This window comes from Strix aluco, chromosome 11, assembly GCF_031877795.1.
Source record: "Strix aluco isolate bStrAlu1 chromosome 11, bStrAlu1.hap1, whole genome shotgun sequence".
Classification (NCBI taxonomy): Eukaryota; Metazoa; Chordata; class Aves; order Strigiformes; family Strigidae; genus Strix; species Strix aluco.
The window spans coordinates 17,090,126-17,108,559 of NC_133941.1; the positions used below are offsets into that span (position 1 = coordinate 17,090,126).

The window sequence follows — 18,434 nt, forward strand, 5'->3', positions numbered from 1 at the left end:
CCCGTCCCCTCCTGCTGCGGGCGCTGCTCTGGGTGTCCTATCCTGCGGATGCCAAAATTGCTGCTGGGATGTGAGGTGGGAGGAGAAGAGGCAGCACAAAACCGCCTTTCTGCTGGCTGCCACTTGGCTGTATCCCCAGCATCGCTTGGGTGGGCTTCCACCGGAGCCTGCCCTAGTAACCCCCTACCCCTGCCCACGGGGCTGCCCATGGCAGCCGTGCCGGCACCGCTCAATAAGCGTTCACCGGGGCAATAGCTCCTCGGTTTCATTCCACCCACGTCCAGCTTAGCAGAGGACCCACGCTCATTCTCGCTGGTGCCTGGCCCCCTGTCAAGAGCTCCTGCAGGCAGCCGGGAGCTGCTCCTAATGGGCTGCCAGGGGATTTGTGCTCTGACAGCCGGGTGCTGACAGCTCCCTCCAACCGCTTGCTCCACTCACTGGGCTCTCCTTGGTCAGACGGCCGAGGATGCTCCCACTGCCACGGGGAGGGGGCTGGCTCCTTTTTCTTCCCCAACCAGGTGTTTCTGATGGTGCTGGAGGGTTGTGGTGGTAACCATTGCCTTGGTGGGACTGATAAAGCCCTGGGGCGACGGTGGTGCAAGCAGAGGGTCCCCAGGCTGGAGGAGTCCCTGAAGGGTGATGCGGTGGGATGGGGATGAGCAGAGGGAGGGCTGGGTGTATCACAGGGCAAGTCTTGTCTTGGCTCCAAGGAGGGGCCTGGAGTGGGAGGCCCCCATTAGCTGGGAGCAAGTGCCGATACCCCACAGGGCTCCCTCTCCAGCGGCTCTGGGGCCTCCCATGCTTTCTCCTGGCTGAAACATCGTCTCTCTTCTCTGTTTGATGCAGGGCTCCTCTGTCTCCCCACAGACCCCACACAGTGGCTGGGGAGGGCTCCTGGGGGCTCCCCAGGGCTCGGCCCCATCCCGGCTGGGGCTGCGGCAGCCGCTGCAGAGGGACTGGTCTGTCGCCCACCAGCACAGAGCAACTCATGGCCTGCTGTCTTGTATGGCTTTTTATTCCTATGTGATTATACATCCCACTTCATATAGGGATTGAAGCCGTGCAATACGCCGGGGTCCTACGGCGGAGAACAGCCTCTGTGCCATGGGAACCAGCTTCAGATGAGCCACCAAAGCTATCCCCTGGGGTGCTGGAGGAGGGCCGCTGGGCTCACACCAGGCTCTGTCCTGCATCCCGGGCTCCCCAGCCCCCTTGAGGGGCAAGTACGGGGTGCCAAGCTGCTTTGGGGTGAGGCCAGCACAAGCCCACTCCTTGCACTACACCCCCTTGATTTTGTACCCCATGTGCTGCAGAGAGCCCCAGCAGCTCATCCCTGGGGAGACCCCTGCTTTGCTTTTGCCCCCCCACTGTCCCAGGAGGTGGGTGACAGCCTCTGGCAGCATCTGGGTGCAGGCACTGGAAGGAGGTGCTGCCAGCAGGACTAGGGAGGAGGAGGAAGGAGGAGAAGAAGAAGAAGAGGAGGAGAAAGGAGCTGGGGAATGGCCACGGCAGCAAGGGCTGCCCCAAGCATGATGCTCATCAAAGTTTCTCAAGAGGCCTCAGCCGCTCTTTCAAGGTTTGCGTTAAATCTGTCACATTAGCGAAAATAGTGAAAATTACCCAGCTTGTGGAGGAGATGAAAGGCAGCCCCCTTCCAATCCCTCCATAAAGGAAGGGCCCCATTAACACCTAGTGAAATATTAGCCATTAATCAGGCTCTGTGCAAAATAAAACCATCCACATTTATCATTATTGGATCCTTAATGAAGTGATAATGGGAATGCTGGGGAGCTGTGATATTAATGTCTCCTAAGAGGCAAGAGCAGAGCCAAGAGCGGCAGCCAAGATTTTTAATTTACTGCCAAAAGCTCGTGCTGTTAATAACGCAGTTACTTCTCCTGGCCATTAGCACTGTTTGGCTACGAGCAGCCCGCTTAGGAGAGCAAATCAGCCCTGAATGCACTCGGGATGGCTCGCCCGCTCCCTGCCCAGCAGCTGGGCGTGCTTTTCCCCGATGGCTGTCCCTGTGTCCCCTGCCCATGTGCAGGGACATGACCAGGGAGCTGTTGGACATCTCCACCCATCTCCCTCCTTCCTGGAGGCTGGCTGGTGTAGAAACAGATTTGCTTTTCTGGTAATAAAGGGAAGGGAATGGGAGCATCGAAACCAGCAGCTCTTATTGTCCTCACTCTTTCTGTGACTTGTCTCCTTAGGTGCAAGCACCCTGGTCCCAGGATGGCACGGAGCTGATCCCAGCATGGCCCGCACACTGGGATCACTCGGTGTGAGCAGTCACACTCTGGGTTTCTTCAGTTGCCCGGGTATGCTCACATGATGCTAATAACCCGTCCAGGACAGTGCGGGCAAGCTGCAAAGCCCTGCTCAGCTGTGGTGACTCACTCAATTTCCCGAGGGGAAAGTCATCGCTCCTGGTGGCTCCGAAGCCCAGAAGCAAATTGTTACTTGGCAGGTAAGCGATGCTGTTGTGTCTTTAGATGCAACTGTCCTCTCACAAATCCTTGCAAAACCCGACTGGTGCAGCCCAAATACATGTTGTCTCATGTGTGGGGTCTTTTGCTGCCAGCAAAGAGACGGCAGGTCAGAGGGAGCTGGCTTTGGGCTGGAGCAGCAACAGGCAATTCTGTGCTGAGCATTGTCCAAAGGAATAAAATGATGCCTTGTTTGTAAAAGGTGCACATGCTCCAAAGCTCCTTTCCTCCCTAGGCAGAAGATGCACAAGGTCTACCCAAGCAATTCCTCAGAAGTGGAGCTTTGCTTTATCCAGGTAGAAGCATCAGAAAAGTTTCTGTAACCTGGGTATCCTTGGTCAATCTCCCCCTGTCCTGTTCTCTCCTCATTAGAAAAGAAGGGACAAGAACAAAAACCATACATGGAGGCCGAGCAAATGTAGATGTCAAGTGCACTTCAAACAGCTCCATCCTTTCAACAAACCTTTTATTAGCCTTCTCTCCTCCCCAGCACAAACTCATTTTAATCATTAGTGAAAAGCCACCGTTTAGAAAGCAAGGACACTGCTCGGGGTACGTGTAGTAGGCATTTCCCAGGAGAAGCCAGCGAGCACTAGCCCAAGGTCTTCTCAACTTGACTGTGACGCAGCGCAAGCAGCAGCTCCAAGGACTAGCCCGGCGCTCAGCAATGTGGCCGGGCTGCGGGCAGAGCGCAGGGGTACGGTGGGCCTGTGACAGCGTGCCCAGGCTGGCACACTGACCCGCTGCTGAAGATGCCAGTGACCCTTCTGCTAGGCACCCCAGCCCGAAACCGGAGTCACTCTGCATTTCACTGGAGTGGAATTGGACAGAAAGCATTAACTACAGTTTGGAGCCAGCTCTAGCCAGTTCTCCTGGCCACAGCCCATACTTTTTTGTCTGTATCACGGCGTGTGTTAGTGCCCCTGTGGTGCTGGCATGTCGGGCATGGAGGAGGTGACCTGCCAGCGACCTCCAGAGAAAAGCACACGGCACAAAGCAGCTTCTCCTGCACAACCGTCACCTGATGTTACAGGGGCACAGCGAGCTTTATAACGCTTGGCAGGTTTTCCTCAGCAGATCTCAAAGCTGTTTACGAGCGTGAGCAAGTTCAGGCATGTTACAGAAGGCCTTCAGCCTCAGAGGACAAATGAGATGCGTGGATGAGTTTAAACCACCAGGGTAAAACCAGGGTTTTGAAATCCCCAGGCTTGTGCCTTGACACTATGCCTGGGCTGTGGCCCAGACAGTCCAGCTGCCAGCCTGGCATTGATACCAGGCCCCGTGATGGTCCTCCTGATATCCCTACTTGTTAGATATTGGCTTCAAAACTAAAGCAGGAGGTGTCGCATCCTCCTCAAAAATCCACCCTCCAATCCATCCTGGAGCAGGGCGCAGAACGACTGCTCAGTGAGACACCACGACTCACTGTGTTGGCAGGACGGTGTATTTATGTCACGAGATGAGATCAGCCACACGGAGTAGGTCGGTCTGTCTGGAGAGAGTCTGAGTCAAGTGTGTCCTATTAAATTAGGACTGGATTTTCAAAGGAGCTCAGCTCCCACTTAGGCTGTGTAACAAACAGGCAGATATTCCAAAGGAGTCGGACGTGTTGGGTCATACTGGCTGCTGAGCTGAAGTGCTTTGAATATCCAGCCAAAACCATCACCATGCCTGTTGCTACAGGCAGAGCCCTTCTGAAATTCAGCCCCACCGTGGGCTCCACATCCTGGGAAACCCGGCTCATCTCAGCTCTCCCACATATTGCACTGCAATAGGTGACGAAACCGCAATAACCATCACGTCCTTAGACATGCGGGGGAGCGGCTCCCTGTCAAGCACAGCTCCGGCAGCTTTGGCCTTTGATCAGCTCAGCAGCATGGGTCAGGAGAGCCGAGCGTGAAGGTTTCCTTGCCTTTTGTTCTGTGGAATTAGCAGAGTTAATCAGAGTGACAGCGACTTCTGCCTCAGCGCAGAAGAAAGGTCAGTGGCTCGGGCTGGATGCACGACTGTTTTCTAGGCAGTTGGAAAACAACACTGTGAAAGCTCATCACATACACGCTGCTGGCACGGAGGCTCTCCTGACAGGCATCAGCAGGGAAGATGGCCCTGCGGAGGGAAGGAGGCTGGAGGAGGAGCACTCCACTCGGGTGCTTGCCACTGCACCTCAAGCGTCCTCTTCCTTGTATACCACCCTGTGTCACTGTGCACTTCTTTTGTGTCATGTGTCCAGTATCAAATGCTTGTCTCAGCCAACATGCTCCTTAGCACGCTGCTGGGCGTGCACCATGCTGGGCTTGGGGGTTCTGGGTTGCCACTGGTGTGGGAGGAGCTGCAGGGCACTGCGCTGGCGCGTGGAGCAGGTGCTGGGTGTCCCCTTCCCACCACGTCCCCCCAGCATCTCCATGCTTGCAGCTGGGCAGGCCTTGCTATTGCTTTTGCATCCTTCAGTCACTGTAATGCGCTTCCGTGAACCTGTAAAAGCCCACTGCTGGGCTGCTCCTCGATTTCCCTACAGCTTTTAACTAGTTGAGGCAGTCACAAGAGTGGTGGCTCTCAGCAGAAGGGTTAAATCCGTCCTCTGTGTCTGCAATGTGACTTCTTACCTTCCTCTGATCCCAATTACAAGTGCTTGCTTTTGCTGTGGAAATCCACCCATGTGTCTAATTCGTGGATTCTTTCTGTCAAAGATATTAGCATCCTCGACAGCGAGCCCTAATTTAAGTAGTTTACATTTGTCTGCAGTGTTGATGCCTTCATTTACCCCTAATCCTAATTAAATGCATCTGGATATCTGCAGAGGGAGCTCTCGTGATCTCTCTGTGGCTCTAATTAAAATGGCCTGGATGTCCATGACATTGGTACCCGTCAAGCCTGTCACCAGGAGGTGACGCCCACCTTGGAACTGGCTGAAGAACGTGTAAGAGTCGTTGTTGCTGAGAAAGGCCTCTGCATCGAGGCCCTCCTGCAGCGCCTCATCCACCAGCTCCGGGCTGCAGAAGGCCCCTGCCGCCTCCGTCGGCCCATCCTGCCCGTCCGTTCCGCCACTGAGGAAGATGATCTCACACCTCCCTGGGGGGCTGCTGCCTTCTGTAGCCTGTGCCCTGTGCAGCCCCAGCCCCACACGCAGGGCCAGCTCCTGGTTCCTCCCTCCCTTGCCGGTTCCTTGAAGCTGAACTGTGGTTTCTCCGCCGGCCAGGAGGCAGACTGGTCTTTCAGGCCCTAATCCTTGCAGGGCCTGTAGGAACTCAGCAAGGTTCAAACCTGGGATCTCTAGCTCTGCTGCCAGCTGCAGGAGATTCCCCCTCACCTCATCACTCAGGGGCCCTTCTCCAAGGCCAGCGAAGCTCAGGCAGACCAGCCGGATCAGCTGGCAGTACAGCATGGCAATGTGACCGACTTCCCCGCAGATTGCTGTGCTCAGAATCAGAGCTGCATAGCCCAGGCCCTCGGCTTGGCGTTTGGCCTCGTCTAATGCCAGCGTATTTGACCCGATGATGATGTTGCAAACGTGGGAGTAGTCTTCCAGAGCAGTGGGCTTGGTGGGAGAGCAGGACAGGACCGTTTCCACTGACTTGGGCAGGTTGTGCAGCAGGTTGTATTTGGCGAGTATCCGAAGGCAGTCTTGCACGCTGTGGGAGCTGGCAGCAGTGGGCCCACTCGCTATGATGTCCAGGGGGTCACCGATCACATCAGAAAGGATGAGGCTCACCACCTACAAGAAGAAATGCCAACGGATTATTGTGGGAGGCAGAGACAGGTGGCCACGCAAGAACCCTGGCATCAGCGCTGCTCTGAGTTACACCTGTGCCACCCCCATGTCAAAGCAAATGGAAGCAGGGGCAGATCTTGGCCCATTGTTTTACAGTCCCGTGAGTGTCACCTTGCCCTTCTCAAACCCACAGATCTCCACTGTCCTTTGATGCTGGACCATCACATTGGAAGATGTAACCTTTGCCACTGCACTTGTCAGGCTGGTAACCTAGTGTGGGTTCAGCAGCTGAGAACAGCCCTCAGGGGAGCCAAAGGTCAGATCCAGCCTCGAAAGCATTGTGGTGGAGCACCAGCACATTGGAAATGCCTGCTGGGTGAGGGCTGGGTCTGCTGAGTGGTGTGATGGGACAGACAACATTTGCCAAGTCTGAATTCCCCCTCTTCCACCTCTGTCTCCCTGAGAGGTTGGGTTCTCAGTAAAATCTGAGCCACAGAGTCCCAAAACAGTGTGCAAAGATCATTCACTCAGTAAGGAGAAAAACCCTGCAAGCATGCTTAGGTCAGTTGACTAAACCCCTATTTTTGAGGGCAGATGGGTGCTCTCTGGGCGAACAGGGGCTTCCCTTCGGTTACCCGTGCAGGATAGGCAAGCCGGGCCAGCCCTCCACCCTTCAGCAAGGACAGAGTCTTCCGGACAACATTCAGCTCCTGTATGGCAGCTCCTCGGGAAGCCAGCATCTTTGTGAGTTTCTCCTTCTCTTCGAGGAGGATGGGAGGGATGGGAGCAGGCAGTAGGGCTGATCCACCCCCTAGGATGCAAAAGAGATGGCAAGGACATCAGGATAGCAAGAAAAGGAGGACAGAAGGAAAGCAAGGCTGTTCAATGCTTGAGCCTTTCCTTTTCCCTCACCAGTGTGTGGAGGGAAGGCAGCGGTGATTGGGAACTATGCTAACATCTCTGGAGAATTCAGTCTTCTTCACCAATGGGTTTAAATCACTGCTGTCCTGCACTGTCCGCAGTCAGCTACACTTCACCCAGGCAGCGTAAACCTCACCGGACCAGGGTACCGCGTGCCTGCAGCGTTATGGGGGTGACAAAGAAGGGTCAGCAATTGCTGTCCCCACTACATCAAGCTACTAGCGTGTCGTCACACAGATTTTCAAGGGCTACCTGGATGGGTGAGCAGGGAGCATGGCCTCCATGACTCACACAGCAGTCAGTGCTAAGCAGGTGGAGACAATGCGTGCTTTGCTGGCTCCATTTATTCAGGACAGTGTGTAAAAACACCAGCTATGGCTGCAGCAAGATTGGAAACTGCTGAACTGCAGTCATCTAGGCCTGGGAGGAAAGGAAAGCAGGAGAGAGTAACGTAAAGGACAAAGCACACCAGAGTCCAGGGTGATAGCCTCATCGATGGGAATCCTGTCTGATACAAGTGGGCATTGGAAATGCAGAAAAGAAGGCAAAGAAAAAAGGTTCCAATGGAAAAGTAGAATGGATGGAAAACACAGAGTAGAAAGGAGCAAGATCTGAGCAGAGCGTGAACATGCACAGAAGCGCAGCTGAAAGCTACTGTCAAAAGGCAAAGCCTGCTCAGAGATTTGAGACAAATCAGCATCAATAAAACATGATGAGCAAGAAAAACAAATGCAAATGCATGTGTTTCAATCAATAGCCAGGGATCTAGCTGAGAGGCAGGAGCAGTTGGGTACCGGCTGCTGTGTGGGCGTGCACATGCATAGGGAGTCACAGCCACAGGGAGATCCTGTACAGGCTCCCTGAAGGGCTGAGGAGTCTCTTGGAGATCCCTGTAGCCAAAGGACAGGAGGAAACCCAGGGGAATCCCCAGCAAGTGCAGCTAGATGCCAGCCACTTGGGTGTTTGCCCAATGGCACTGTTTTCTCTGCACCAGATCAGGCTCCAGCATCCACAGAGGAACAATCACTGAGCCCAGGAGACCAAGGGGTTTCTACAGAGCTGCTCCAAGCCCCTGCATGCTTTTACCCTGTGACACCCACTCACTCAGCCAAGCTCAGGCTGGAGCGATGTCACTGCATCTCTCTGATGCACAATATCCACCCTCTTACAGCCCTAGGTCTGGGGACAGCCTGGGGGGACCGCCTGGGGGCCCAGCAGCCTGGGCGTTTTCAGGGCTGACACTGCAAGACGTGCAGCTCACTGTGTTGGAACCTGGGGGCCTCATTTCCACTAGCTGGGAAGCAGCAAAGCCCTGGGAAGAGTCAGTCCTGACTCTCCACTTACAGAATCACATCCCTGCACAAATCCAGAGTGTGCAAGTCCACCAAGTGCTTGCTTCTCCAAGTCTGCATCCCCAGATGTAAGGAGGGGGCAGGAAGAAAACGTCTCCTTGCCAAGGGGTGAGAGCAGCTGGCGGGCTGTGCCTAGAGGTGCATCTCACAGTGGTGTCACAACCGCAGGACCCAGCCTGCGCAGCTCAGCCTCTCCCCAGTGCTGGGAGGCAGCATGCCCACTGCAGCAGCAGGCATCCCCGTGCCCTCCCCTGCTGCATCCCTAGAGAAAGGCTGGCAGGAGAAGGGAGAGGAAAAATCAGAGAGGTGCAAGTGTCAGTGCTGAAAGGGCCGGCACAGCAGCGCTCCCCTGCTACACAGGCACGTGTGGGCAGGCCACTGGAGGGCCATCAGCAGAGCCCATTCCCTGGAATCCCCACGCTACCTGAGATGAGCACAAGGAGCAGGTCATCTGCAGCCAGGCCCTCAGCCAGCTCCTGGATGGCAGCTGTTCCCTTCAGAGCCTCTGGGTCTGGAAGGTTGTTCTTGGCACCTTCGATGACCTGGATTTTGCTGTGTGGCTTCAGGAGCATCTCCCTGGTGAGGTAAGAGAGGCAATCACACCACTGACATGTGCACCTATGCAGGCAGCCAGGCTGTCACTCAGCAGGAAAACAGGCCTGGTGCACCAGAGGTGCATGGCGAGTGACCAGGAAAGGGAGGTGGCCTTTGCTGAGTTTCTCTTCCCCAGGGATGGGGAGGCAGCACATCCACTGCAAGAGATGGGCTGTGTCACTGATGCCACTGGGATGTGATGGAGGTTGAAGAACAGGGTGGTGTGGTGGACGGGGTGGGCACCAGAGAGAGGGCAGATGGAAAGGACTGAAGGGTTTCACAGCAACATCCCACAGAGGATAAATCTGGCAGTCTACCCCCCCAAACTGTTCAGATACAGCCCTCCTTACTGCATTCCTGCTCGCTGCAGGCTCTCCTGGATGCCTAGTGGCACGTTGATGATCCCCCGAACGAGGTGGTCTCCCAGGATCTCTTCTGCTGCTGCAGCCATCCCCAGCACAGCTTTGCCAAAACCCACCAGGTACAGGTCCCTCTTCACTGGAAAGGCCTGGCCCTTCACCAGCAGGTGAGGGCATCTGTCTCCCTGGAGCTTCACAGCCCTCTTCAGCATCGGGGCCGGCTGGACGGTGGCCACTGCGCTGCGGAAGAGGGACAGTGCGTGCTCACGGAGGGACATGCTGCGTGGGGTGGCCGGGCTGAGTCAATCTGCTCGGTGTGGTGGGCTTGTGCACGCTCTGCCAACACTGGCAAGGCCTCAAGAGCTCGGGCAGACGGCACCCTCCAACCTGCAAGGGAAAGTGAACATTTTCACTAGCAGAAGAGACAGGGCTGTCTCAGAGAGAGCAGGGAGGACGAAACACGAACCATGTTTCCTCTAGATTAAGGTGCCATATCAACAGCATTTTCAAACCTCTCCCTAGGCAGGAGGGAGGGGAGGACAGTGTCACATTCAAACTACCTGTCAGCTTGTGGTTCCCCTTCAATCCCATTACCTCCCGCAGGGAAGGTGAGCCCTGCCAGCCAGCTTCTCCATCACTGTAGATTTGCCACTGGCAAGCCATCATTTCTATTTGCTCAGCGTTTGACACCTTTCCAAACTGTGGAAGCTGCTCTCTGTCCTGGAGAGAGCAGGGTGTCTGGGTAGAACAGCTTTTCACTACATTAACTCCCATCCTCGTGCTAGCCAAATGCTGATCTCATTCTCTGGCTGCTCATTGCCCCATGTGTCCCTGCAGCATCAGGCACAGACTTAGGAGAAACAACAGGCTTGCTGGCTGCCTGATCCCTTGCTGCTGGTGGCCACAGAGAGACCAGTAATGAGGTTTCCCCACCAAACAGCAAATCAACACAAGGCTTCATTCGCCTTTATTTTTCAGTCCTCTCATTACCCATTAAAATCATATTTAGAGACCAAATAAGACTTCAGATCCAGGCAAAGTTGCCAGCCGTGTCTGTGAAAGCCCATTTGAGCTAGTGTCCGCTGAGTATTAGCATTATATGCAACAGATCTGTGTGTGGACCGAAAGATTTCAACTGCTCAAGGGCAGACACTTGTCTTGACAGAGGAAAGGCAGCCCCAGTCAGCACACATGCATCTATTCCTCCCAGCATTTCTTCTTCCTTCTGCTAACTGGCAGCAAGTTCACTGCTGGTTTCTCAGGATCAAAGATCCTTGTGATCTGCATCTCTCCCGCTCGTGGCAATTATGGTGCAGGCAATTACGGCAGGGTGCCAGGAGACTGAAGCAGCCAGGGCAACACACTTGATCACAGACCCATTCAAATTACCTGAGAGAGTTAATCCTCTCCTTAGTAAATGGATGTGTTTCAGTGTGAGGCCAGTGACTGGCTTCTTCTGGGTGAGCTCATGAGTCCAGAGGTCTCTTTGTCCTAACACTCCCATAGCATTGCAAGGTGTTAATAATTAAGCCAGACAAGCTTTCCAGCAGTTCCTCTGGGTCTAAATCTGCCTTATTTTGCTGCAAGGACCCAAAGGCTCAGTGAAAACCTCTACACAAGCACCACTCAGGCAGCGAAACTTGGGCACACTCCGAAATCTACTGGACAAGGGACTTGCAGGTAAAACTATATGGAGAATCATAGGTTTGCCAGAGAAAAAATCCAAGAATCATTTAAGTTGGAAAAGACCCTTAAGATCATGAAGTCTAACTGTAAATCATTCAATGCGGAGGAGAAACAGATTTTAAAGGCAAAACCCAAGGCAGACAAACTACCTATCCATACTCCCTTTAGATAGCAGCCAGAAGGACTGGCTTATCAATCACAAGGAGAGATAAGAATAAAAGACAGGGTGACCTGAACACTTTGTTACTAGACTCTTTAAACTTCATGGCAGTGGATGCTGCCCGCAGTTTAAACCACTGAGCCTCAGCCCTCTTACAATGAGGGCCAGAGCAACCGTGCTAACACTAGTGAAGTCAGCTGTACACCTCTCAGGAACTGAGATTAGCATCTCCGTTCCCAGCAGGTCTCTGATTCACCTGGCAGCACAGCGCAATCAGAGGAAGGTGTTACAAAACAGAGGTGCATCACGCCCCAGGTCGCCTCGTCTGAGCTGCGATACAGGGTTTGCAGAAGTAGTTAGAGAAAAAGGCTTAAATGGAGCCAGGGGAGTTTAAGAAAATAAAGACCCAAAGCTTTTAACAGGCTCTGTCTCTGCCTTGATGTTTCTGTGCAGGGCTGACCCTGAAGACCAGGGGAATTAAGCACAACCAGACCTGCAACTGTGGCTCCTGTCACACGTGCCCTCCCAGCAGCTCCATTCAGCTCCAACTCCAGACACGACACAGCAGGCGCGAGTTGTTTAAAAGCAATCCTCTTCTACTGGAGCTGAAAAAAATAAATGCCAGCTTAATTCATCTGGCACTTGTGTACATACCGCTAATGCTTGCTCTAGAAAGCATTTCACTACAATAGCAGGCATGTAATCTGTTTTCTGCACTCTGAACTCGGATTATATTTTAACCATCAAGGCCTGATCCAGACTCTGTTGAAGTCAGCCCGTGTCTTTCCCTTGTTTCTAAGGATTTTAGGGCACACCGCCTGACACCGATCTCAGTGCACAGGTGTAAACACAAAGTCCGGTGTAAAACCCCCTTGCAGTCAGAGGTTATTCAACCTTACACCAACACAACAGAGAGCTGAATTTGGCACAGACCCATTAGCTTTGGAGGTCTCGGTGTGTAACTCTGCTCCTTGTCAGCTCTGATTAGACACGCAGGCTCACTGGAGGCTCCCCTTGGAATGGGCGTGTTGCTAATGATGCCACAAATCCATTTTTATGTAATTTATTTATACAGTCTCAGGCACTGGGTACTAAATGTCATCAGGGAACAGCTGTAAATCCACTGTAGATATTAACAAAAAATAAAAAAATAAAACTCCTACTCCTTTTACCCACGCTTTAAAAACAAGATCAAGAGAACTGAACATCACCCCACACCAAGGCATAGGCAACCATCCAAATGGCAGCTCACAGACTACCTCCATGGATGGTGGGTCTAGAAATGATGCAATTGCCAGTTAGCTGCTGTGTATTGCATGTAGGGAAATTACATCCTCACATCCCTCCGTTTTCCTCTTCCCACTACTGGCTGGGAGGAATCTGGGCTGGGAGAAGGGGCTGATGATGTGACTCAGGTCACATTACTTCACACACTAATTTTTGTTCCCCAGTTTCTCAGGGAAATCACATAGCCCTCTTCTATATGGATATAAGGTGACATGCAATAGGCACTAGTGGGGCTTGGGTTTTACACCTTCCCTTTGTCCCTGCTTGGGATAATTTGGAATTGGGGTATAGATAGTCTTTCAAAAAGTTTTTTAGAAGTTTGCACTAAGCTTAGGAAGAAAATGATGCTAAGACTTGCCTGTTCCAAAGAGAGCAGGAGGACTGTAAGGGGTTTAGATTAATCCCCTTTAAATGAAAACTTCCTCAGCTTTCATTGATGAATAATGTTCATCATCTACATACTTGTTTGCGTGAATTACCATTATAAGCTCTTTCTTCATAGGGCTCCTCCTAAGCCTGCAGAAATTTCCACTGTTAACTCTCACAACAAAAAGCAGCAAAACCCCAGCTCCTCATTTTCACTTTCTCTGGGAAAGAGGGAGGGAGAGGAGCTGGACTGTGATAAAATACAGGCAAAGTGCTCGTTTGCATTATCTTTCATTAACTTTTTAATTAAAGCAATTCTGCAGGCAAGGAGCCAAAGTCAGAGGGAGACAGAAACAATCCAGCACTAGGGGCAGAAATGTGGCAAGCTGCCAGGTAAATGGGATGGTGGCATGAGACCAAAAGCATGGACATGGGGGGGCATAGTCTGAGCCATAAACTTGGAGTCACACTGGGGAGGAAAACAGTGAACAAATGAGCTGGCCATGCCCGTGCTGTGAGAAAAAAGAGCCAGCACCTCGCTCCATGGTAGGTACTTGAAAGCCAGAAAAATATTCCCTTCTAGGGGCCAGTCTGCCATAGCTGGGCAGAGCTGAGCTATTCCAGGTGCTGCGGTTGGAGGCTTCTTCAAGGGTTTGCATCATGGCTTGTGGTTTTCTTGAAGTTGGGACAACTGGGCTTGTTGCAGGCCAACCCAATCACACATCCCGAGCGTTTCAGGTGCTGCAAGATCAGAGGATATTGTATATTAATGCTCTGGGATGGCTAATTTAACTGAGATCTTCAGGAGCCTAAGTCAGTTTATTTTTAACGTCATCAGGACTTCTCTGGATTTCTCCCAGTGTGGCAGTGACTGGTGGCTTGCCCACCCCGTGTACAGGGTCCACTCCAAAATCCCTGAGGGGCTTGGAAAAAATTTGAGATGGCACCGGATCAAACCCCAATTGTTCGAGGATAATTTTGAGCTCAAGCTCTAAAAGACAGATTACATCTTTGTTACAGCAATAAACTACCAGCCACAGCAAGTTTTAGCAGTGTCTCTTGTTACTCGTTTTTCTTGCTACATGACTTTCTTCTGGCCTCTTGGTATGTAAATTACCGTTAGACTCACCGAGGCTTACCGCTTCCATTTTTCATGCATTACCATGGGAGTTTACCTATGAAGTACAACAGCACGGAGATTTTACTGCCTTAAACTCCCATGTTCCCACTTACTGACACATCTTTTCTATCATTTGATATATCAACTTTAATTTGCCTGGCGAGCCCTGCTCAAACTCAAACTTGCTGCTCCAGATGGTCCCAAAAGCATTACGAGAAAATTTTCCAGGAGATGCACTGAACCCAGGAGGAAAACAAAGCGGTGAAGGTTTGTTCCAAGTGACTATTCTGGGAGGATTAGATGGGGGATTTTTCAAGACTAATCTCTTTAAATGAAAATTTCAGAATTTGATTAATTTTTTAATCTGCACATGGATTTGCATAAAATTACTGCATTACCTCATTCACATTTTGTAAAAGAGAAAATGTCTGCAGCTAGGATGGACCAACTCATCACTGGTCAGCTATGAAGGGTCCAGTACACAAGTGGGTGCACACGGACAGGGTGAAAGGTCCTTTAGCCCCCGTTCACTGTGGTGCTCCTGCATCCGTGACTGGGAAAGAGGATGATGGTGGACAGAAGCAGTACGATGAGACCGGAGAGCTGCACAGACAGGCAAGGGAGAAAGTAGGATGGAGTCTGAATACCTTTGTTTCAAGAATATGCTGAACTCTGGGAAACCCAGGAGTCCTAATTTCCAGTACTCAGCTTTCTATATGTTTCTCAGGAAAGAAATATGTTGCTCTCATGACTGATTTACTCACCAGGAAAGTGTCAACAGGGTCTCTTTGCCTTTGATGGGGAATGTAGCCTAAGGCCAAACACAGGGACGATAAGTGTTCTGTTCAGCATTTTATATATATAGATCAGTATCATTAGTAAAAAAAATTAACTGGATTTGACATATGCATCTTACTAGTTTTTCTAGGTCACACTCCCTTCACTCCCTATACACCTTTTGGAAATGATTTTCCCATGCACTGGGGATTGCAGGGAAGAAAATTTTTTCACTAAAAAATCCTTCTGTAGCTCAATGCAGAACACTACTACCCTGAAGCCAAGTCCATGCCAAGTTTACTTCCTTTCATGCTGTAATTTCTCAAACTCCCCATTCTGAGTCAAGTTGCAATCAAAGTTGAAAGTCATTTAAAATACAGAGAAGGATCACAGTATTCTAGAGAAAGTGAAAAGTTGCCAGCCTTGAGGACTGGAATAATAAAAAGGGGTCGAAATTCAGTACTGCAAAATACAAGGTCATGCTCTTTGGGATTAATAGCAAAAAATTATGAGCTCCTCAGTTGGAAATAACATAAGAGGAGAAAGAGCCAAGATTATTAATCAGTCAGAGGATGACAATTATGCCTGCCCTCTAGGCTGAGACAAGAGGCTATGGGGAAAGCGGAAAGCAGCAGATGTATTCTACCTTGACATAAGTGAGGTTTTTGACACCATTCATGCTGAAGGAGTGTGGGCTGGGCAAACACACTGTTAGACTCGCTGAAAAGCAGCTTGACCACTGGGTTCAGAGGGTAGAAATCAGTGGTTCGGGGTCCAGTTGATAGCTGGTATTCAACAGGGACTCTGTTGGGGTTCATGTCACCCTACAGCTTCAGTAGTGACCTGGAGGGTAGCACAGAGTGCCTAATTTGGGGGAAGTGCTGGAGGAGCCACCTTCCAGAAGAACCGTGATACTCAAGGTCAAAGCCAACAGAAACCTCATGGTGCTTAGCAAGGAGGGGTGTGAAGTTTTGCTGCTGGGGCAGGATCCCCATGTATCAGGGCGGGCTAGGAACCAAGTGGTGCAACCAGCTAAGGAGAAACCTAATAGCAGCTACAACTACTTGAAGGGTGGATATAGAGACAGTGGAGATGAACCCTTCTTGGTAATGGCAGAAAGTAGAAGGAGCAATGGCCATGATTTGCAAGTCAGGATGTTCACTTTGGACATCAGCAAAAAGTTCTTTATAGAGAGGGTCACACAGCACTGGATCAGGCCACTCAGAGAAGCTGTGGTCTCCATGCTAGACGGTTTTCAGGATTTGGCCAGACAAAGCCATGGCCAGGCTGATCTTGTGCTGGTGACAATCCTGCACTGAGCAGGAGGGTGGACCTGGCAGCTCCAGAGGTCCCTTCTCCCCACACTTCTGTGATTCCATGTTGTAAGAGCAGGGACAGAGCATCACACTTAGTTTCAAGAGCCCATAAAGAGATGCCAAGTTGTAGGATACAAGTTCTCCACACAAGCCTCCAGTCATAACTGTTACCCACAGAGAATCATCACTCCAGCAGATTCCAACGGAAGTGTATTCACCTGAGCAGTGTTGTTCCCAGAAGCATCTCTCCAAAATTCATGTCCACCCATCTGAGCAAGTACAGGTCAGTCTGTATTGTGCAGGTTAGGGTGGTATATAATATAGAAATGCATAAGTAGAATGGCTGCATATGATCAATATTACTCAGGCAGCAATTAAACATTTTTTCCATTAACTAGTTTTGCAGGAACATTATCCATAATTCCTACTTAATGTGACATTTTGCTGGGAGATCCAATTATCCTGCCAGATAAATTCCAGCTTGGTATAAACTGACAAACTAAGTTCCAATGATGAGGAAGAAAGGCAGAAGAAAGAATAAAAAGGGAGTGACAAAATATCAAATCAACAACCCACGGTGTTACACAACTCTAAAACTTAGCTAAGTATTGTAGGTGTTTTGAAGTAAATTCTCTATGATGGTATTGGTGAGTCACCTTCAGGGCCCACATGAGATAATGCAGGCTTTGATCATGTAATTTACAGTGTGCAAGAGGCATGCCGTTCTGCGCTTCTCTAAAATCTCTCATCACACGAAAATCAGTTGTAGGTTTTGAACTGACCTGCAATGGGGTAGCTGACCCTGAGAGCCTCGAAGTAATGAAGGTGTCTTTTGTTGAGTCTCCCTAGACTCCGGTGTGAAAATCATGTCTCCATTTCAACAGAAAAATCAGTGAATCGTTCTGATGAGCCAATGCCACCACAGCATGAAAGGGTGAATCGGGTTAGATGTCTAAACCTGTAACGGTGAACTCGAGTAAGCAAACAGTAAGAGCAAGTAATCTGAGAAAATACTTTTGTTTCACTAAACCATATATGCATATAAAATAACTAAGCATGTTTGAGTGACGTGCAGGCAGACCTTTGACAACAGTTCCCGGACTTACCGTTGTTTGACCACAGGAGGGCAATATTATTCTAAAAGCAAAATCAAACTCTATTTTGGAGACTATGAAAGGAAAATGCAATTAACGTTTATGAAGGCATCTACGATGTTGTTTTTTTTTTTCTTTTGGTTCTGAATTCTGTGGGACCAAAATGACAAAAGATCTGGTGCTTTTCTAAAATTAAAACAGCAGGGTGCCGGAAGCCTTCAGGGGGTGTGTGTGTGCAGATTCTCACAGCTACTGTTACACTCCAGGAATAATTTTTTTAAGGTTAAGAGATGTACAAAAACATGCACACAGAGCCTGACATCAAGATTCACGATAGAAAAAAATCACAGTTCCAAGGTGTCTGCATTGCAGCACCAGCCTCAAAAGCCAAGGTGCCTTTCTCAAAGGTGAAGTGTGTGCTGCTCACTTTTATCTGACGTCGTCTGTGGTGCAAGAGCGCAGTGCTATAGCTGTGGTGTTTCGGGGGTCAGGTTTTCAAAGAATAAAAAATACCGGGATATAAAAATGTGTAATAACTGAGCTGAAAGTCGGGAAAAAGAGAATGAGAAAGCGATCATTGCGCGTTTCAAGGGATGGGGACCTACCCCGGCCTCGCAGCGGACACGCATATTTGCCGCTACGGGACGTACCGAGAGGCTGGCGCAGGCCACGCGCCCCCAGATGCCGTTTTCTCACTAGTTACGGCGGGAAACGCGGAAAAATACGTTAAATTCCGTGTCGGGCACATGACGCGCAGCGTAAAGCCAGGGCGGGGGTCAGCGCAAGGCGCGCAGGGCCGGCGGCGGGAGCTCGGCTTCGCCTCAGGCCCCTCGAGCGACGCGAGGCGGCGCCAGCCCTGCCCGGCACCGGAAGTGACACCCCCGCAGCGACGCGAAGCCGTTGCCCGCTCTACGGGATGACGTCACGCCCTCAACCCGACATCCCCCTACCCCGCGAGGCACGGGTGGGAGGGTAATGACAGCCCAACCCCGCCACAGCCGCCCGGCCCGGCCCGGCCCAGCCCGGCCCTAAGTCGCTCTTTCCCACCTCGGGCCCCGCGAGGGGCGGGGATGCTGAGAGCCACCCCAGGCCAGGGGAGGGCAGGCCTTCCTGCCACGCTCAATATGGCCGCCAGGCGCGGAACACTCCCCCCGCTGCGCCCTCGCCCGTCCCAGCAGGCCATGCGCACGCCCCGCCCCCCGCC

General features: G+C 51.4%; 1 protein-coding gene across 14 annotated transcripts; it reads right to left on the bottom strand.

Moving 5' to 3' along the window:
- Positions 1-5,047: 5,047 nt before the first annotated feature.
- Positions 5,048-18,375, bottom strand: GLYCTK (glycerate kinase). Of its 14 annotated transcripts, none has more exons than XM_074836340.1 (9): positions 18,278-18,375; positions 16,919-17,094; positions 16,355-16,425; positions 14,442-14,646; positions 11,764-11,875; positions 9,416-9,811; positions 8,896-9,047; positions 6,834-7,009; positions 5,048-6,201 (listed from the first exon to the last, which is right to left on the bottom strand). In XM_074836340.1, exons 6-9 carry the CDS (start codon positions 9,700-9,702, stop codon positions 5,263-5,265), a joined length of 1,554 nt encoding a protein of 517 aa, XP_074692441.1. In that variant the 5' UTR covers positions 9,703-9,811; positions 11,764-11,875; positions 14,442-14,646; positions 16,355-16,425; positions 16,919-17,094; positions 18,278-18,375; the 3' UTR covers positions 5,048-5,262. The 14 variants fall into 14 exon arrangements, with proteins under 14 accessions (XP_074692441.1, XP_074692444.1, XP_074692438.1 ...); XM_074836343.1 differs by lacking the exon at positions 18,278-18,375 and adding an exon at positions 17,881-18,110 and having other exon boundaries at positions 16,355-16,405; XM_074836337.1 differs by lacking the exon at positions 18,278-18,375 and adding an exon at positions 17,881-18,110.
- Between the last annotated feature and the right edge of the window lie 59 nt (positions 18,376-18,434).